This window comes from Rousettus aegyptiacus, unplaced genomic scaffold (genome assembly GCF_014176215.1).
Source record: "Rousettus aegyptiacus isolate mRouAeg1 unplaced genomic scaffold, mRouAeg1.p scaffold_m13_p_8, whole genome shotgun sequence".
Lineage (NCBI taxonomy): Eukaryota > Metazoa > Chordata > Mammalia > Chiroptera > Pteropodidae > Rousettus > Rousettus aegyptiacus.
The window spans coordinates 76,967,402-76,989,448 of record NW_023416311.1 but is presented as its reverse complement, the minus strand read 5'-3'; the positions used below and the strand labels follow the sequence as shown (position 1 = coordinate 76,989,448).

General features: G+C 31.8%; 1 protein-coding gene across 5 annotated transcripts in view; it reads left to right on the top strand.

Annotated features, from left to right (window-relative positions):
* IPO11 (importin 11) overlaps positions 1-22,047 on the top strand; it is a 161,588-nt gene that overhangs the window by 50,974 nt on the left and 88,567 nt on the right. For all 5 annotated transcript variants that reach the window (XM_036225230.1, XM_036225234.1, XM_036225231.1 and 2 more), the window contains exons 12-20: positions 453-496; positions 2,554-2,644; positions 4,859-4,906; positions 5,643-5,748; positions 8,554-8,680; positions 13,396-13,429; positions 13,621-13,661; positions 14,918-15,034; positions 19,414-19,527. In XM_036225230.1, coding sequence (XP_036081123.1) covers positions 453-496; positions 2,554-2,644; positions 4,859-4,906; positions 5,643-5,748; positions 8,554-8,680; positions 13,396-13,429; positions 13,621-13,661; positions 14,918-15,034; positions 19,414-19,527 — 722 coding nt within the window. The remainder of the gene's footprint in view (positions 1-452; positions 497-2,553; positions 2,645-4,858; positions 4,907-5,642; positions 5,749-8,553; positions 8,681-13,395; positions 13,430-13,620; positions 13,662-14,917; positions 15,035-19,413; positions 19,528-22,047) is intronic.

The following is a 22,047-nucleotide window of genomic DNA, read 5'->3' as shown; positions in this document are numbered from 1 at the left end:
GATTTTTAAAAGTTCCTATAGTGTTTTGCTTTAAATGTAGAAAATTTATGGAAAATGTAACTAATCATTTTGTGAAATATGATTATTGTATTGAAATGAAATGTTTCTCAGGATTGTAGTGATAGTGTCTAATCAGGTGATATTAGATACTCTGAAAGAGACAGATACTTTTAGCTTCTCCATACATAATTTTTAATGAAAGTGAATGCTTCTAGATGAAAGCACTTGATAGGTGACTGTGACAGATATGATTTATAGTAATTTAGTAGTAGTTTATCGTAATCTGTGTAAAACCTTGTGTTTCCAAGGATTTGCTTTTAGTGTTCCTTTTAAAACAATTCACAGAAATATTAAATTAATATTATTTAAAATTTTCGTTTTTCAAACTGAGATTTTGGAAACAATATTATTTTATTTCTGGAGAGCATTATTTGTCATATTTTTAATTGTAGCAGTGGAAGAAACAGGAGGAGATTCTTGGAAATACAGTTTGAGGGTAAGTATTGTTGAAAGAAAAAAATGATAAGGAAAAGCTAATGTTTTCATAACTCTTAGTAGAGAATGATACTCTCCCGAAGATTTCAAGTATTAAGTCAGAAAGATAAGGAACTATAATTACAATAATCTATATTTGAGAGGAAAGTACTTAATAAAATTATGAATTTTAAACTGAAAAACATTTGTTCATTATGTTGGGGATTTACAAACTGGATTTTTCTTCATTTTGTAGTCATTTTGATTGGGAAGTAATTGTTAATGTAGAAATAGGAAATGTTCTTGAAAGCTCTTTTCAACTAGAATGATTTTTATTTCCTTTGAAGTATTTCAGTAATTGTAAAGCTTCTGTTGATAACATTATTTCTTGTAACCACCAGTTTTGATTCTGAGACCAGCTTATTGCTTCAAGTTATAGAATTATTTTTAAATGTACATTTATTGATATGGCCAACCTTTAAGGAAGATTTGTCAAATGCAGTCTTTGAATTATTCTTATTGTGAAGACAAGTGTTTACATATTTTTTCTAAAAATATGTTTTGCTGTTTTGAGTTTCATAAGCTTATGTAGAAAACCAGAGACATTGTAAATCAGAGAAATTATTAGCGCTTTAAAATTTAAAAAAAAATTCAGTGCTTTACAAAAAGAACATAATACCTAGGAATAAATTTAATGAAATATGTCAAGGACCTATATAATAAAAACTACAAGACTATTAAAAGAAATCGAAGCAGATACAAAGAAATGGATTGGAAGCATCAACATAGTTAAAATGAATGACCATATTATCTAAAGCATTATACAGATTTAATACAATCCCCATCCAAATTTCATTGGCATTTTATAAAGAAATAGAACAAAAAATCATCAGATTCATATGGAAGCACAAAAGGTTCCAAATTACCAAAGCCATCCTGAGAAAAAAGAACGAGGCTGGAGGCATTTTTCTGCCCAACTTCAAATTATATTACAAAGTAACAATAATCAAAACGGCATGGTATTGGCAACAAAACAGGTACATGGACCCGTGGAACAGAATCGAGAATCCAGAAGTAACCTCATATTTATATGGGCAAATAATTTTTGACAAAAAAGCGAATAACATTCAATGGATAAAGGAAAGCCACTTCAATAAATGGTGCAGGGAAAACTGGAAAGCTACCTGCAAAAGAATGAAACTAGACTGTTGTCTATTACCACATACCAAAATTAATTCAAAATGGATTAAGGACCTGAATACAAAACCTGAAACAAAATGCATAGGAAAAAAACAGGAACAAAACTCAAGCACTTTTGAATTAAAGAGAATTTTATGAATTTGACCTCAAAGGTAAGGGAAATAAAAGCAAAAATAAATAAATGGGACTACATCAAACTAAAAAGCTTCTGCTCAGCAAAAGAAACAGTCAACAAGATAAAGAGACAACGATCCAAATGGGAAAATATATTTGCAAGCAATGCTTCCGATAAGGGCCTAATATCCAAAATATACAAAGAACTCATAGAACTCAGTAACAATAAAAAAATAGACGATCTAATCAAAAAATGGGCAGAGGGTCTGAACAGACACTTCTCCCCAGAGGACATACAAATAGCCAACAAATGAAAAGATGCTCAACATCGCTAGCTATTAGAGAAATGCAAATCAAAACCACAATGAAATACCATCTCACACCTGTTAGAATAGTTATAATCAACAGGACAAGTAATAACAAATGTTGGAGAGGATACGGAGAAAAAGGAGCCCTCATACACTGCTGGTGGGACTGCAAATGGGTACAGCCACTATGGAAAACAGTATGGAGGGTCCTCAAAAAACTAAGAAGTTTTTAGTACCAAATGATTGAAACAATGAAATAAACTTTCTATATATTATGCATTAAATTATTATAAATTGATTTTATTTCCCATCGTGTTTACAAAAAATAGTAATCTACTTTTTGAAAAGAAAACATTAAGACTTGGAAACATTTTTAGAGTTTTAGGATTTTAAGAATAAATATTTGCTTTATTATAGAATTAATGTAATTTTCATTAGAAATTTTTTTCCCTTCTAGCCTTGCACTGAAGTACTATTTATAGATATATTCCATGAATATAATCAAACTCTTACTCCCGTACTTCTAGAAATGATGCAAACACTTCAAGGTGAGATATATTTTGTGATATTTTGATTTATCTATTAATTAATAGTTAAAATAATTTGAGCTCCAACTATGTGCATTGCCTACCCTGTTTCCTAGATTATGTAAGGATATGAATTTGAGAAAGACCGAATGTGTTCTTTTCTGTAGGTGTAGCCTTCAGGACAGAGAACTAGAATGAGCAATTTATGAAAGAAGGCCTTTATAGGCCTTTAATGTGATAGATTTTGCTATTGTAAATGTAATAGCCGCATCAGGAAAATAGCAGGCAGTCAAGTATATTGCTTGGGGAAATAGTCCATCTGTTGCATGTGGTGGGAAGTAGTGAGAGAAAAGGATGAAATAATAAATGTTAGCTTCAGAACAGTGGCTGTGGACATGGAGAGAAGATATCAGATTTAAGAGAGAATGATAAATTGAAATTTTTAGCACTCAATCATTGTACTTTGGAATTTTAATTATTTAACTGTTAACAATTTGTCATTACTGACTTTTCTCCTATACTGTAAATTCCAGGGACGGGGCAGTGACCATATCTGTTTTGTTCACACATTATTCCCAGTGCCTGACACACACAGTAGCAACTTTTTGTTGATTGATTGACTTTTGGCAACTAATTAACTTGTGCTGGCCAGGGGAAAGCGATCAAAGATGATCTTGAACTTTAGAGTCTTAATGACATGGAAAGCAGTTATTTATAGTTGTTGTAGATAGAGCTTTACTTTTGGGGTGTGTGTATAAGGAGCCTTGGAAGAAGAAAAGAAGTTCAAGGACAGAACCTGAGCTTTTCACCTATAGGGATATGAGGAGGTGAAGACCCTGCAAAACAAACAAACAAACAAACAAAAAACAGATAAGAAGCTCTCTCAGAGGTATGAAGAGAAGTATGGATATGAATTCTGGAGAAGAGCATGTTGTCAGAAATGTCCAGTGTTGTAAGAGGAAAGAAGGCAGTAGAATCTTCTTAGACAAAAAATTACTTGATTGATTGGGTAGGAATCACATTGTAAGGGATCAGGGATTGAGTGGGTGGTGATGTAAGGAAGTAACAGGAAGAGAATCTGTAGTGAGGGAGATTTCCGATCTTATTTGTAGTATTAGAGGGTAGCTCACTTTTTAGGCTTTCCTTCTCTCAAAAACCTAGTAGAGTGTTCCTGCTTAAATTATAAACCAAGGGGGAAAAATGAACTCTCAGTCAAGTTTTACTGTGCTAATTTTAAAAAATAATTGAGTATTAATCATATTTTCATATGGGAATGAAAATACATTTGTTTTCTAATGTATAATTTATTAATTTCTTGATATAGGATTATAGATTCTTAAATTTGATAATATTTATGCTGCTTAAGTTACATTTTTTGTGAGGTGAGAACATTATTTGTTTTCTCCCATCCATTTTTTTTTTTTTAAGCTGCCGTAGGAAAGCGGATAAGCTATTTAAGTTATACTCTGATAAGTTGCTGTATGCTGGTAAGATTTTAAGGTTTTTAGTGATTGGAGTTCAGGTTTTATTTCTAGTTCTGGAGCAATTTGCTTATTTAGAGCTGTACTTATTCTAGCTTATGAGACCAGTGAGCTTAAAAATTCATATTTAACAGAAAAGTGCTTTGATACACTCTCTAGAAATCTTTTTATTCTAAATAAATATTAAGAAACTGTTTTTCATGACTTAACCATGGAATTCTCCTTTCTGGATAATAGCACAGAGACTACCACCTTTTTATTCTAAAATGTCCGCATTACATAATGGCTATCACTTTTCTGTTGGCACTTTTAATTTTGTTGTCACTTTTTAATGTACTATTATAACCTGGTTTATTTTTTGTATTTAGAGCATCTTGTGTGACTTGCCTATTCTCGCTCTTTTATTTTCTGTTGTGAGATTCATATTTTTATTCTTTTATTTTAAAGATTTATTTATTTATTTAAACAAACAGTAATATAGTAGCAATTTGGGGCATGCATTTTTCTAGACCGTTGCTTAATATTACATTATTCAAATATGCTATAACGGTTTTTAAAGTTATATATAGTTTTACTTGTACCTGTGTTCTCTAACAGTGATAATAACAAAACTTAGACTTTGCCTTTACACCTATATGTATATTTAGTATCATAAAATATATTATGCCTAACTGAATCAAGAAACTAACACATTGAGTTTAAATATTTATTAATAGCTAATTTTATTTACTTTTACTGATACTTATTTTTTCAGGGCCCACTAATGTGGAAGATATGAATGCACTATTAATCAAAGATGCTGGTATGTTAAACTAAAGTGATTAGAAACATTTATTTCTTCAATAGATGGTGTGTCTATTTCGTAGCAGGAATTATGCTGGTAGAGTTAAGATACAAGGGTACCTAAAATACAGGAACTATCTGGTAGAGGAGCATACAGTTGATTATGACATAGTACCAATTGATTAATGCTAAAGTAGGTGGTAATCAGTTAGCAGTGTGGAAAACCACAAGATGGTTTTGGTATACCTTGGGAAAGGCTCCTGAAGAAGTATATAATATGAGAACACAAGGGTGAGTGGGAGTTAGCCAGAGGAGAGGATGGTGCAGAAAGAGGGTTCCAGGCAGAAGCAGTTATTTTTTGAACTGGGAATATTTTGGTTTAATTGAAACATAGGAGTTAAGGAGCTTGGTGAGAGATGAGACTGGAGAGAGGGTAAGTAAGGATCAGATCATAAAATATTGCATCCATTTGGAAGCAGATGCTATTTTACAAGTTTTACAATTTGAGTCGAATATTTTAAAAATAATTATAACCTTCTGTTTGAAAGCACTAAAGGGATATTCAGGAAAAACAAAGTAACTTTAATGTTTCTAAAATGTCTATTTAAAAAATGTCAGTGATTAAAATAATTTAGATTTCATTTTGTTAACACATTAAACGTTTCAAAGTAGACCTTAAGGCTAAATTTCTTATATAAGGCACTTAGTATTTGGCCCAGTATCTGAAATTAATTTTTTTTTTCATATCTTTTTAGTGTATAATGCTGTTGGATTAGCAGCTTATGAGCTGTTTGACAGTGTTGATTTTGATCAGTGGTTTAAAAACCAACTTCTTCCAGAATTACAAGTCGTTCACAATAGGCAAGTATAAAACTTTGTGTTTATTATACACTTAATTTTGTCATAGTGATATTCTAATGAAAATAAGCCATTAAAATTGTTTAAAATTATTAAAAGACTCAGTATGGCTTAGCCGATAGTGTCTAGTATAGAAAGGAATAAGACTTCTAAATCTTATGTAACAGAAAAATATACAAAAGTTTGTTGTGCTATTTTAGTTCAGATGTGAATTGTAATATGTTGGAAGTGTTCAGTATTAGATATGATAGTTTGTATAGGAAAAGGTGAAATTTTATGGAAAGGTTAGGGAAGATGGAAGTCTCTGAATTGTAGAAAGAAAATGTGTGTAAAAGGGAGCCGTTTGAAGACTTAGCAGGAGGTAACCTGGTGTCAAAAGTAGCCTAACCAAATTACCATCCTGAAAGGTTGGGATAACACAAAGCCCACTGAAAGTCTTTTGGGAGAGGGTAGAGTAAGTTATAGATATACCATGACAAGAAGCATTTGAACACACTTTAGGCTCATGTTGAGGTACCTAATTCAGTAGCACAGCTCTATCTGTCATTTATTAGGACTTTTGCCCATTCTTATATTTTATGTACATTTAAGTATTTATGTGATTATTTTAATTTTGTGTACTGAATGAGTAAAATGGAATAGTTTTTTAAATTTTTCCTTGGTTTAAAATTAGAGACTTAAAAAAAATTTTGAGACTTCTTGTTTTGCAGTTCTATTAATTTATTTCTGTAGATGTGCCTATCAGAATGCCTAGCATATATTCAGTCATAGATCAGTTAATATTTCTTGACTACATTAATGAATGGAGGGCCATCCATACATGGATCGTTTTATAAATCTTTAGAGCTGTAGAATCGTAGAGCTAGAGGTACTTTAAAAGTAATTTTGACCAATAAGTAGCTATTTATTCATTTAGTTCTTCAGACATTTATTCAGTCAACAAATTTTCAACATTTGGAATTTGCCTTGTCCCGTAGAGCCAGTGGTGAATAAGATAGTCTGCCACTCTGCCCTCAGGCAGCTAGTGAATCATCAACGGAGGGAAAGCTTTCAGTAGGGAGACAGATGTACAGTTTGATTGCCCTTACACCCTAGAGTCTATTTAGTCTAGACCTGTGCTGTCCCAGGAAGTAGCTAGTACATATGGCCATTGAGCACTTGAAATGTACTTAGTACAACTGAGGAAATTAATAAAACTTAAATTTAAAAATTAAAGCAGTGTAAAATATGTGTTGATTACATGTTGAAATGATAATATTTTGGAAATATTGAGATAAATAAAAATACTATTAAAATTTCACCTATTTCTTTTTACTTGTTTTAGTGTGGTTACTAAAAAATTTAGACTTGCATATTGGCTCGTATTATATTTCTTTTGGTCAGAGCTGATCTAGATCAGTATTTCTCAAAGTTTAATTTGTATTTGAATCACCCAGTTGTTGAAATGCAGGTTCTGGTTTAGCTTATAGGTTGGAGTCTGGTTAGATTTTATGATTCTATCATGCTTCCAGGAAAATGATGCTGCTGGTTCAGGGACCACACACTTTGAGGAGCAATTTGACCCCTAATTTTAACTCTGCCCAGAAGCGACGTGGTCTTGGAATTTCACCTTTCTGAGTTTCATTCTTTTTGTCTAGAATAGAATGTTGAATGTGGAAATCTCAAAGATCTCAGTCCAAAATTGTTGGTTTTGTGATTCCTTCATTAACTCTAGAAAAGCCTTGTTTACTTCCACCCTTGTGACTTTGTTCAAATAGTCCTTATCTCTTGAAATGGCATTGTTTTCAGTTTTCTGCCAAGAATACTGTTTTATTTTAAAGGCTGTTCAAATCCCATCTCCCTCTGCCCACTGTCTCTTTTCCATTTCTGAAATTCTAGTATATAGCGTTGCATTCTTTAATTCTTTTAGGTGTATTATAAACTTTTTGAGGGCAGGAGACACACACATTTTGTAATTATGATGATCAATTCTTTCTATGTGCTTGATTATCTTACAAGGTTATAATTCTCTAAAAAAAAAAATGTGCTATGTTCATTAGCCTTTTTTTATTATTATTATTTACACCCAGAAATAAATATTATCTTGCCACTAAAATTCATATAATATCAAGAAGAGACTTTATGGGCGGAATTCTTAGACACAGTTGTTTATAGCTCTGTGGTTTTTCTCATTGCCTAAAGAACTATCATTTCCTCTAGCAGAGATGACCATAGAGAATGTATGTGCATGTTACTGCAAATGTTTCACAGCTTTTCAAAAATAAATTATTATTTTTGATGATCTAAATCACATTCTGTATTTGGTCACCTTTTCAAAATAAGAAAGTTTAGCCGAAATCAATGTAAATTTATATGACTAGTTCTTGTAAGTCTAGAAATCTCTCACAATATTCCAAAAATAATCTTTATGAGACTAAAAGAATTGGAATTAGAAAATCAAATATAGGAGCTCCTTTATTATTGTTTTTGGACCTCTCCATCCGCGGGGTTTGGGATGTTAGCTAGTTATGCCTGTTTGAATTAACCATTTTTGGTTACTTGAGGAACAGAAATGAACTTGTTTTTATGTCCATATTTAATACAAAATAATAGTTTACAGTATGTCTGCTTAAGAATTTTTAATTTTTTAAATCAGGACTTTATTGTTAAAATTTGTAATGTGATACATTTAGAAGTAGCTTTAAAACTTTTATATAAAAATGTAGATTGCTTTTTTACTACATTTTAGATTTAAATGGTGAAATATGTTAAGTGAAATAGACTTCTTAAAATATTTAACATTTTAATTTCATAATTTTCCCTATCTAGGTATAAGCCATTGCGACGCAGGGTGATTTGGCTCATCGGTCAGTGGATTTCTGTGAAATTCAAATCTGACTTAAGACCCATGTTATATGAGGCAATTTGTAACTTGCTTCAAGATCAAGACTTAGTGGTATGTTGCTTAAAGTTGTAAATAAAAGAGTTCTTTTTATAGGTTTAATCTATATCGTTCTTTAGACTAGGACTCTATATAAATTTTATATCAGAGGCTATTGGGTAGAGTACATCTCTATCTCTGATAATTCCACGGAAGTTTAACATTATTGTTTGATCTGGGGGAATATAATGCAAATTGAATGAAATTAATTTGGTTATTTGAAATTTTGTAATTTTTTCTCAGTATTTAGCAGTTTGACTTATTAATGCAAGATATCCAAATTTTACAAACTAAAATTTGATCTAGACATAATGAATAAGCATTTGTAATATTGCAGTATTTGTTATAAATGTTGGAAAACTTGATTAGGTTTAAGATGATTACTGCTCTGACATTTTTACTTCTAAGCTTATTTCTGACTCAACTTTAAAAAGGCGAGGCTTTTAATTTATTACAATTTAAAAGTTAAGAATTATATCAAGAACAGAGAAAAAAAATCGGTGACTAACATACTGAATACCTATTTGCTTACCACCCAGTTTTCTATATTTTCATTGTAATAATTTTTATATACATTTCAACTATTTAAGAAATAAAACATTATGAATACAGTTGAATCTCTGTATCTTTCCACTCTCATTCTTTTGTCTTTTTTTTTGAGCAGAGGTTTTTAATTTTAGTACAGATTTATTGATTTCCTTCTTCCATGTTTTGTTTGTTTTTTATTTAATACATCCATTTTCTTCACTCTTGGTTCTTTATTTCATCTGGAATTTATTTTTAAACATGTTGTGAAGTAAGGTTCCATTTATATTGTTTTTGTTTTTGTTTTTCTAATAAGGACAACAGTGCTTTTGAAAAATCCTTTTAAAAAAATCTTATATATATTCCCATCTATTCCTCTTAGAACATATTACTTAGATGCAGTGCTTATGGCAAGTTTCAGGTTTGAGAATGCTATTTCCACGGTGTAAACAGAATGACTAAATATTAGATGAGAGGAACCTTCTTTTCCTAGGATCCCAGGTGATTCTTTAACCAGAATATTAGATATATATATATTGAGCTTCTTTAGGTTGTAAGCTTTTGGAGTCAATTATATTTTTCAGTTTTGGAAATTACACGTAATTTTTTAAAAGGGTTTACTTAGGTTATACTTGCGACCTTCAATAAAACAAATGGTAGCTACCAAAAGATTAGCATTAGTGTATCCTTTCAACTTCGTGAGAGGCAATATAAAATGTAAATGCTTACTCAGCCAGGTTTATAGGTTGGAGGTAGTGTGTGCTACGGTTTTTGTATATCAAGCAAAGAAGGGACCATCTTCATGGGTAGGTTTACTACCAGCATAGAAGTGAATTTTCAAGATGGTAAACCAGTTAATGGAGATTAAGAAGGGACTTTTAGTGGCATGTATGTGACTGTAGTGAACCCTGAATGCACTGTGAGAGGTGCAGCTGGGATCTGGACAGAGGTATTTTACACAAGGTACATTAACATTCTCCTATCTTTCCACTCTTGTGCCTTCTATGGGTGTCCCAGTTCTCTCAGTCTTTCTGTCTTACAGTTTTGATTTTGTTTTTCCAGTTGCATATCCTTTGTGTCTCCAAAACACTGCTACAAGTTTTTTAACTGTAGGCTTGTCTGTGTTTTCACAAAATAAATTTTGAATTCACTTATATTCAGTGAATGTAATTTCCAAAGGAAATATCAAAAAAAAATCTGTGTTTGGCATCAAATATGAGGCCACTAAAACCAGAAAGAAAGGAAACCTTAATTTAGTAAGTTCCCCGTAGTCAGTTTTGGGTTTGTGTGATATGTCTGGTATCCATATTATCTGAAAATGAGCTTTAGAATTTTTTTTCTTAAAAGGGGATGAGTAAATTGAAGATGTTTTTTATCCTTTTAGGAAAAATATATATGTATTTCAAAAACATCAAATTATGTAATTGGCTGTTCTCGACTTTATTGCAGAATAGAGTAAAAAAAGTGCTATAAGTAGTACCAAGTAGTAATAGTATCAATGTGTAGATAATATTGTTTATATTAGTATCTCTTATGCCTAGCATGGAGTCAAGTCTTAGAAAATGTTTATTGAAAAAAATTAGGAGATAGGGATAAAAGATGATGAGGTCATTCTTATTTCTCTCTTTAGCACATTACTTCCTTTCAAGATTATTCTTTCATGACTGACTTATTTACATTTTCCTGGTGGTCTTAAGTCTCAGAGACACTGTCAGTTATTTTCGGCCCCAGCACCATGCTTACTGCTTTAGTGTGTAGAATTGCCTTCATTACTGCGAGCAGGCAGTGGAAGTGGTCAGGTAGGCTACTTCAGGTCTTGAACTCAAATCACCTACCTTGACAGTTATCCCGAAGCTTATTCCCATTGACACTGGCTGTGGAATTGTCTGAATACTCATCTTTGTAGCATTCTTTGGAAGTAGAATTGATCTGTGGTTTCTTCTTGTTCATTTCTCTGTTGCTCTCTTGGTTTCTGAGATCCTTCCAATGGTTCTCATACCTTGATGGCATTTGTTTGCTCCAGTTTGGAATTAGCTTGTTATCTTTTCAAGAATTTTCTGTGGTTTCAGCTGGAGGTGTAGTGTAGACTCACAAGCTGAGTTCACAGTCTGGATCCAGTTCTGGATACTTAGGGTTTCAGCCTCCTTCAGAAGGTCTGGATTTATTCTATGAAAACACATGTTTAGAGTCATGTTGTTTTTTTTTTTTCCCCCATTTATCAGTATTTGTTGAATAATTAGTGTCTTAGGAATTGTGTTAGACTCTCTTCTACCTGTCTTCTGCCACATTCTCTAATTCTTCATTCTATAAACTCAGGTTCTGATTTCTTCCCCCATTACTAATGAATTACTGCAAAATTTATTCTCTCTATGCAGTAAATACTTTCTTATTTCTTTTATAGCTCAGGAAGAGCTAATTTTATTCTTATTTTATTTGTTACATTTTAAATGCTTCTCTCTTTTATTCTGTCTACTTTTTGTTTTCCCATATCATCTGGCTTCTTAATCTTGCAGTTAAACTGGAATACAGGCAAGTCTCAATTCATTTGATCTTTTTCTCTACATGTAATACTGCACTGACTTCCTTTTATTAGGAGAGCAGACAAACCTTTCATTCAACTGTCTCTTTGTTTCCTATACTTATTTGCATAAATGTCATGATTATGGGTTAAATACATCTCTGTACCTTTTTTTCCCTCATTCTTTTGTGGAGAAAAATCAAGAGAGATTTAAGTGTTAATGTGCTGGCAATTTGATTTTCTTTTTGAGAGTTTTCATATTCTCGTGTTAATGAATTAAATTATTAATACAGTGCCAGTGGTATATCTCACATAATACTAAATGCTGACCATTCGAAGATGGCTAGACATAGTCCATGTCCTCAAGGGGATTATCCTGTTCTTAAGCTTTTGAAATTAGCCATATTTATCAAGTATTTAATATCTGGGTGCTTTTTCCCCCTCCTCGATTATAAGCTCTCTGAGGTCAAGGACTAAGTGCATCTTACCCAGGTCTTTTGTACAGCACCCAACATAATGGCTGGCAGATGACAGTTTCTTATTGAATATTTTTAATTGCATGAGTATACATACCATCTTTTTCTTAGGTCATTTCATATTAGAACACGGTATAGTAGTTTGCACTTATTAGATAATTAGTAAATTTTTAAAATCATGTAAAAATCTGGAAATGTTTGTTTTACTTCTAGAGAGAAATAAAAAGAAAAGGCAAGTGAGAAAACATCTGCACTCTAGGGTCTTGGAATCTGTGGATTTTGCAGTAGAATACATAACATTTGGTGAACATGCCTAGTCAATATCTCAGAACCTCAGAAACGCCTGTAAAATGATTAAAACTATTTCATTGTGAAAAATGGCTGCAAAAAAAAAATTATTATAGATCTGGAAAGTATAGCATTTAAGAAAGCATGACTCTTAGCCAGGAAATGAAAGTTTTCGATATATTATTCTACAGATAGGATATAGTCATAGTTTGTGGTCATGTAACTTTATGTGGAAACTATGAGTGTGGTAGCCCGTACCAAAATCACTGATCAGGTCATGGTAAAACTTGAAAGAAAATAAGGAGATTATGCTGTCATAATGTAGTTTTCCCAGGTAACATGCTGATATACAAAGAAAATATGATTTGGGAAGGTCAAGAGCTTGTATAAACCTTTCTGTGTTTGTTAACTTTGGGGATTTAAAAAATCTAAGAATGTATCTTTTGCTATTTCAAGAATTTCTTGTAATAGAAATTACAGATGAGAATTTGTTTTCTTCCTCCTCCCTCGTCTTCTGTCTTTTCTCCTCCCTCTTCACTTACACATCTCGCAGCTTCCCCAACCTCACCCTGTTTTCCTATTTCTCTACTTCTTAATCTTACCTTTCCCTCTTGCATCACCTTTGCACTATTCTTTCTCTTCACACACTTATGGCAAATTATTTTTCTTCCTGGAAACACCCACTGGATTAAAATCTCCTTAGGGAAATCATGTGAAACTAAGAGGGTGAGAGTAGACACTACTTTAATTTTTTCCCCTATAAATAAGGAATATTCTTTTATTTCTAGATGCGAATATGCTTTGTGACTTTAATGTTAACAAAAAGTAAAGAAAGATATTTGGTATACATTTTTTATCATTCGATATGAATAATGTTTAGTAGTTCTAGAATGATTCAAAATTCATGATATACTTTCTTTTAGGTCCGTATTGAAACAGCTACAACTCTGAAGTTAAATATCCTTAAAAGAATTTAAAAATACTTCATTGTGAAAAATTTTAACAACACTTTAACATTGTTAATTATTTTGTTAATTTATGAGATAGTTTAAAAAGTAATTTTTGATTGGTTTATTATATTTGGTTCATATATGTATTTTATCCTAATGAATCTTATATGTTCTCAGTATTCCTTAACTCTTCTTCACCTGTTGATGATTTTGAATTTAGAACAGATCAGTTTCTACCGGTAAGAATATTTATTTCTAGGTTTTATAACAACTTCCTCTATCTCTTCTGACCATTAAGAGTTGTTTTATAGCTGAAATTATATATAGCTGTTATTGATTAAGGCTGAATTTAGAAGGATATTAGATTATTTTGAAAGTAATTATTGGAACTTTTCTTTGAAACAGTTTGCTTTTATTCTGTTTGTTTTTGTTTGTTTGTTTGTTTGTTTAGCCATCTTGTCTCTGATTTGGAGTTGACTGCTAAACTTTCTATTGTCATAGTTACAAAACATCTAGTGATTTCATTTCATGTGTATCTGTTACTTTTACTCCTTATGTTATCCTGCTTTGCTGTTCGTGTATATATCTCTATCCTACATTAGATTACAGATTACTTGAAAAATAATTACCAAGTCTTGTCTTTTTATTCTTCACTCAACTCCCAGCACATAGCATGGCATTTAAACATAATTGATACTCAGTAAGTACATGTTAAATTAATCAATAACATTTGGGCAGTAGTGTTTGTTCTTAAGAGGACTAGGCAAAAAGAAAGGTATATGATAAAAATGTCTCTGTTATTCTTGTGTGGAAACTTGTAGAGCAGAGACTTTAATAAATGAATCACTAGATATTTTAGAATGAAAGAAATATGTTTTAGAAATCTGTATAAAAATGAACCGATATCTGAAATACCAAGTATTTGTTTTATGTATCTGGCATCCTAGTATTTGTTAATTTCTGCTATAATTTTTATAATGTAAGACTTACTAGTAAGACATAGGGTATTTGTTTTCTGTGTCTGAATAAGAAATGTTCTGTCATTCTTAGAGTTACAAATATTACCTAGAAGAATTTGTATCTTCATGCAGCATGTGTTAAGGGCCACATCAAACAGTTGGTATGTGAGCATAGTAATTAATGTCCCTTTCACTTTAATGAATAGACCTTGCACAATGGCAGGCATATGTGGAAGAGCAATGACAAGTCACTGTTAATAGTTAGCAATATAAAATTTAAACACAAAGTTTAGACACAGTTTTCTTCTGAAAATGTTGTTCGTGGTTGAGTTAAATTCTAAAGTGGACAGATTAGCAGCAATGAAGAAAAAAAATCACTGTCCCAAATACTGGCAATTTGAACAATTTGAGGTTGTTTTGTCTTTTTGTCTTTTATTTATTGCTTTGACATTATAATTTAATCTTATTTATTTGTCTGTATGTGAAGGTCTTACATTTCTGTTTTGAACCTTTCTTTTCCCCCTTTTGACCTGCAGTATTTGGAAACCATGTTCACACTACTTTTTCAGTTACTACAGCAAGTTACAGAATGTGACACAAAGATGCATGTTTTACATGTCCTTTCTTGTGTGATTGAAAGAGTCAACATGCAGGTAATTTTGTTTTAAATAATGAAAATAAATGTCAGAGAGGTAAGTAGAGTATATGTAGAATTCGTTAATGTCTTTGCTTTCTATACATTATTTAAAAGTTAAAACATTCGTTAAAATAGGTTGTGATATCAGTTATGTGTTATTCAAAATTTGGCATATTTATACTCAAGGTTTTAAAAAATGACTTAAGAAAATTAAAATTTAAAAATTGGATTAGCAGCGTAGAAGTGTTTAGAAACTATAATTTTATATCTCTTACCAGATCCAGTTTATACTTATAGTACTTCTTAAAATTCAGTGTGTTTAAAGGCTTAGCCATAAGTGTCTGTCAGCAAAGGCAAATATTCTTAGAACCCTGCTTTTACCTTAAAAACTGTGTTTTGTGATTTAGCTCATATTATATCTGTTTGCTTTAATATAAAAATGACATGTAAAAATATTATTAGTTAAATTATTTAACTGTCAAATTGTTCAGCATCCTCTATTACTCCTAATCTTTGTGAAAATTGATAGTCTCGGAAACCACACTATAATTGTTCTATAATTTCTTATATCCTAACTTACCATTAACATATTTTCGTTTGAAAAGCACTGAGTAAATCTGTGAGGTATTGGGAAAGTATAACTGAATTGAGGTCCACACACTTAGAATCTACTCCTGGATCTTAGTGAATTCTGATGCCTTGATCCTGTTTATTAATTCTAAGTCAGTTTATGAGACTTGTTCTCAGTTATTGAGTAATGGCAGTTACCAACTTCTGTGCTAAGTGATTTGGATATATTTCTCATTTAATCCTCATAAAAACCTTTGGGAACGGGTTTGAATTTATCTCAGGTTGAGATTTTAAGGAACTTGTCAAATTTTGGACATCTTATTGGCATTGACAGTTTTCAGACTAAACATTATGGCAGTTTTTGCATCACTGTTAATCATTTTGAGGTGATCTGGATCCAGTTGTCTAAAAGTGGTAATATCTTATCAATTTTCTTAATACCTGGGGTTCTCATTACATTAATTATGTTATTTTTTTTGGTACTGGCTTATAAACAATATTGAGAGAGTTCAGTCATTGAAACTGTTTTAAACTCATTCCAGTTCTGTGTCTTTGCTATTTAGCTTGGGCAAGGTGATTTTTATTTATTTTTTTTAATTTTTTGAAAAATTACAAATTGTTTAAATTTAAATTTATATTTCAATTACAGTTGATACATAATATTATATTAGTTTCAGATATACAACATAGTGATTCTAAATTTATATACTTTATGAAGTGATCACTCCGATGAGTCTAGTAGCTTGGGCAAGGTGTTGAACCTTGTGTCCTCATATATAAATGGTAAAGATAATTCTGAGCTCATGTAGCTCACGGTGTTTCATGAGTATCAATTATTACAAATGTTCGATGTGCTTTAGATCACAGTACAATAACAAATTGTTACTTGTTAAAATTGATTATAGGAACAAGATTTGGCCATTTTTTTTATAAATAATTTTTTATTTATCATCTAGCAAATAGAACTTTTTTAAAGATTTTTTTGTTGTTGTCGAAATGGAATTTCTTACTTACCTACATCTCCCCAAACCTCTAAATAAACCTTTTTAATCCAAAAGTTTGAAACTTCTGTTGCTTTGTAAATTTAAAATGCTTTTGTGTTTCTATCCATACTCATGTTTCAGAACACAAACAGCTTAAATAACTCAAGTAGTTCTATCATCAGTCAATAAGATATAGTTATCCAGTAGTACTTTTTGGTTTCAGAACTTAGATAAGAAATGATTATGAAAAATGTTATTCGTAGTCTATAATTCATTACCTTTTTCCTATATTTACCATTGAAGAACAACATCATTTATATATACACCTGTCTTTCATATACTGAATTTGATTTTTGTCCATTAGGTTATACATATTTTGAGCTATCTTACAACAGTGCTTTCTGACACATAATAGTTTAATTTTGAAGTTCAGAGAAGTTGCCACTTTTATACCATAGTGTGTAATTATTTGAAGATTATATTTCCTGTACTTTCTGCAAAAGTAGTTGAAAACCTTAAATTATTCCACTGCAGGGATCCCATAAATACATAGTCAGAAGAAACATGGAATCATCAGGTGTGATGTCAGGCAGACAGTCTTTGAACTCACACATTTCTGAAGGAAAAGAAGAACAATTAAAAGGCCTTTGTGAAATATTAAATATTCTCTTGAAAGCATTATCTAAAAGATGAGGTATCATTAGGAACTCATTTTTTAAAACCATCTGTGGATGTAACCCTTGTTAAAACATTTGTTAAACTGTCACATATTTGATTTTCATGTTTTCAGTAATGTGTTGTGAACGAAAGTGGCCAGTCATCTCCCTATATATGATAAACTAACTCATAAGACTATAATACTTGTAGTACTCCTACTTCCAAATCTGATTTTTTATGAAGTAGAGATGCCAAAAGTTGAGTGCATGTAGAATACTTTTTTATCTCAATTGCATTATGCTCATTTCTTAGTTTCTAGTATATGGTTATTATTTAGCCTGATGTCTAACATTCTTAAATCTATGCATTTTTAAAACTCTATACCAATAATTGGTATTGATATACCAAAAAAATCCAGAAAAGTTGCAATAAATCACCACGCATATATCCTTCACTTAGTTCATCAGTTATTAACATTTTACCGCATATACAGATTTTAAAAAATTAGATATGTGCATATGCAGATTTTTTAAAAATTAAAACCATTTTAATTTTAGTACAGACATCGTGATACTTCACTAACTCCAAAATATTAGAACTCTCCATCATTAGACTCAAAGACATTAACATTGATGCCGTACTGTCGTCTGATACCAACTACATATTCAGATTTCCTTGGTTACCCCAATGTATGTTTTAACCTCCTTTGCCCTACCTTAAGGGAATGTGTTTGACTTTCATTCCATCACCCTGTTTTCTAAATCCCCAGACCTTTTTTGGACTTTTGCAACAGTGACTATGTGGATGATTTCTGAAATTGTTTTGAAGTGTTTGTTTTAATTTAGAACATTATATATTCTAATGAACAGCTAATATCGGAATATAAATATTTTATGACTTTCAACTGTAACTGGGTACTTCAGTTTTATTACCTATTCCATCTATAATTCATAGTGTACTTTCTTTCTGCCATTCCTTGAAAAGTATTCTATTTGTTCAAAACCAAACCAGTTTATTTGCCTTATCAATAGAACCACGCCACAATATGCTGTTTCAGCTGAGTAAGAATGAGTTAGGTATTTTGAAACCCGTGTTTTTAAATGTTAATTGGCATCCTTTTATAAGCTAATTGGAGTGATCTTTGAGATAGAGTGTTTAACAAAAGCAATAAATATCCACTGTAATAGTTTGATTCGAAACTTGAAATAAGGTATCACTGAAATATTTGGACAAATATTTAACTTCTGTACATTCGTAATTCTTAAATCTCTATCCCCCACCCTGCCAATTTTTTTTCTAACCTTTATAGTGCATGCTGTTTTATAGGCAAAAAAAAAAAAAAGAAAACAAAACAAAAAACAACTCTCTTTCTGGGAGTAATTTTTAATTTTTAATCATGGGATTGAAATAGATAGTACTGAAGCTGTGCAGGTCTAGTATTTGTTTTATCCCCAAGGTTTCTGATTAGAGCAGTTCCAAATACTGTGACCCAAGTCTGGAGCTGAAGTGCTGTGCAGCCTCAGTGCAGATCCATTGTATTTTCTAAGAAACTCACTGTCAAGCTGTGCTGTGCTTCAGGGTATATTTCTAAAACTGGTTAACTTAATTTAGAATGTTAACAATTTTATCCTTTGAAAAGGATTTTCTTCTGTGTTTCCACTATCCCTCACATACACCGTCACTATTGTACCTTTCTTTTCTTGTTGTAAGAGTTTGTATTGTCTACCTTTATATCCTTTTCTTTCTGGTGCCTTGTACTCAAGGCCTGATACTTGCAAGATACCATCAGTTCATTGTTGAATGACTGAGTAAATGCTTCCTCTTTTTAAAACAGTATATTTCCAGTTATGTAAACTGTTAAATTAAAAAAAGAATCAGGATATAGCAGCATTTTCTGTTAAACTCTAAAGAAATAACTGGCCTATATATGTTATTTTATATTCCTAAATTGTATTTTATGCAATAAATTTGGTACTCGTTTAAAATTTTAAAAAATATTTATAGAGCTCTGTGTCTCTATATAATGTATGATTTACCTTTAAAAGGATGTATGCTTAATACATTACATCTAGTAAATAGTAAATATTTGCTGTCTGGGACTTAACAGGTCTGTCAGTGTTTCTTGAAGTAAGTCACCTTCTTTCATAATATAATTCTTTTGCTTCCCCTATTTTTGTTGTGATAGATACGACCGTATGTAGGATGCTTGGTGCAATATTTGCCTCTTCTTTGGAAGCAGAGTGAAGAACACAATATGTTGAGATGTGCTATTCTGACAACACTTATTCATCTTGTTCAGGTAAGATTCTTCTCCACAGTTTCTTAGTTTAGTATTTTTTTTCTCTTTTAAGAAATTTTTCATTGTTTTCATGTGGTTTATGTAAATAGCAATGAAAGGCCTCACATTTTTCGTCGTATGCGTTGTCTAAACAGTTTTAAAAACACCTTTTGTATGTTTGCTTTGGACATTTTTGACATCTGAAAAATATTCTCTACTTTTTAAAGACAGTTTCTTATATTAGATGTAGTGGTCCCCAGTGATGGTAGCTCATAATTTGAACAATCCATTGTACCTTGCGAGTAGCTTCCTTGGTATTTAGGGCTTTTATGCCTAAACTTTTTCTCTGTTTTCACTATTTATCCTTTATTTAAAATAAAATTTTTTTCTTTTATAAATTGAGAAGGCAGGAAAACAGGTGAGTGGCTTTTGAGGAGAGAAGTGAATTTGACTTTAGACATCTTGACTTTGGAGTGTTGAGATGTGTAACAGGTAGAGAGAGGAACCTAAACTTCAGAAAGAATGGGATCGTAGTTCTCATTTGAACTGTTAAAGTGAATAGTAGTCTAATGGCAAGACTGTAGAGATGTAATAGCTTAATGCCAAAACTTAGAATACCTAGGTACAGGGATGCTTTAAGTTATTTTTACTGCCCTTGCCCCAGAGTTTCATAGATTTTCCAATGAGATCTCTCTAAATTAAGAATTACTACTCCAAAATGTTTTAATAAGTTAAAAAAAAAATCCTTTCTAATATTAGTTAAAAAAAACTTTTTTCAGGCACCCTAACACTTTTGTGAAACAAACTCATTCTTTCAGTATTTATGGACAAGTTTTACAGTTAAAAATTTCTGTCTAAAGCAGTTTTTGATTGAATAGTGATACAAATTTTTTTTAAAATGCTCTTTGTTTTTAATGAGTGTCTGTCCTAGCATCTCTTCCTGCCTACTTTTTAATTCTTGTGATTATCCTGAGTAATTATATTTCTTTTATAAATGAGGATACAAATGCTAAGAGGTAGTTAGTGACTAGCCTGAGATTTCTCTTGTAAGTAACAGAACAAAAAGTGATTCCCACATCTTTTGTATTATATGTTTTTAAACTCAGTTTGAGGAAGGTGTGAAGAAAAACCAGCTTCTATGTCTCTTCAGGCGGTGCTGCCTCAGGAAGTCTTAGGAAGCCTGCATGGAACGACTGGAGTGTTGTAGGGCCTTTTCCTTTAATCATGATACTTAAGTGCCCTGTGTATTTTTATAGGTCAAGGGTGCAAGATTCCAACCAGGTAATCATCTCCCCTTCTTGGGAGAAAGCATGTAATATTTAATATTAAAATTGATACTATAGTTTAAAATAAGTTTTTCAGTCATTTAAGAAAATTGTACTAAAGAAAGGAAACTGGTAAGTTTCCTTTCATAGAAAACATTGCCATCCTACGACTTTTAAAATTTAGCAAGCAGATATTAGTGTAAGTATTTATACACATATAAATATTTAACTAAAAAAACCCACATATATATAATTATATAAATAATTAATTCTGGGAATCCAGACTCTAGTCTCTGACTGGAGAGGGTAATAGTATCTGACAATAAACTTTCTAGTCTGCAGTAGTTGGCTTTAGTGGAAGCAGGCATTCATTCATACAGTAAATATTTTTTGGATACCCGCAATATGCAGTACATGATACTAGGCACTGGGATACAGAAATGAATAGGCCAAGCTCTCTGTGAATGTGGTTTTCTAGGACAGTGGTCCCCAGCCTTTTTGGCACCAGGGACCAGTTCTCCTATGATAATCTAATGCCTGATGATCTGAGGTGGAGCCGAAGCGGTGATGCTAGCGCTGGGGAGTGACGGCAAATACAGATGAAGCTTCGCTCACTTGCCAGCTGCTCACCTCCTGCTGTGCTGCCTAGTTCCTTACAGACCACAGACCAGAACCAGTCCATGGCCCATGGGTTAGGGACCCCTGTTTTAGGGGAAGACTAACAGTTAAGTGCTTTTTTAAAAATAAGAACATGATGCTATGGGGGCACATGGTGGGTTACTTATCTCAGATTTGAGGTTGACATCGGGAAAACCTTCCTGACAGAGGTGGTACCTAAATAGTATTGGCATTTAGTGTTAAACAAAAGATGTTAATTAGATGGTGATGCAGGAATGAGAGTGGTAAGGATATTTTAAACAAATTGGTGCCAACATGTGTTAAGCCCCATAGGCATGAGAGAACGTGATATTTTTTTTTTTCTTCTCCTTAGGTTTGTGAATTGATCAGTTTTACATGTTAGATAGGTTAAGGAGTGAGTTCTTGATTTTTTATGGAAAGTAGCAGTATCTCCATTTCCTGTTTGATAGAGAAGTCCACTTTCAATATTTAACCTGGTCTCTTAGGCTTATTATCTCTGGTTCTAAGTGACATATTATTCATTCTTGATTTAAACATCGAAGGCATTATTTCTTGAGTTCCCTGTATAGAGGATTATAAAGGATGAAGATTTAATTCTTTCCTTCACCTCTATGTGACTCCTATCTCCTCATCCTCC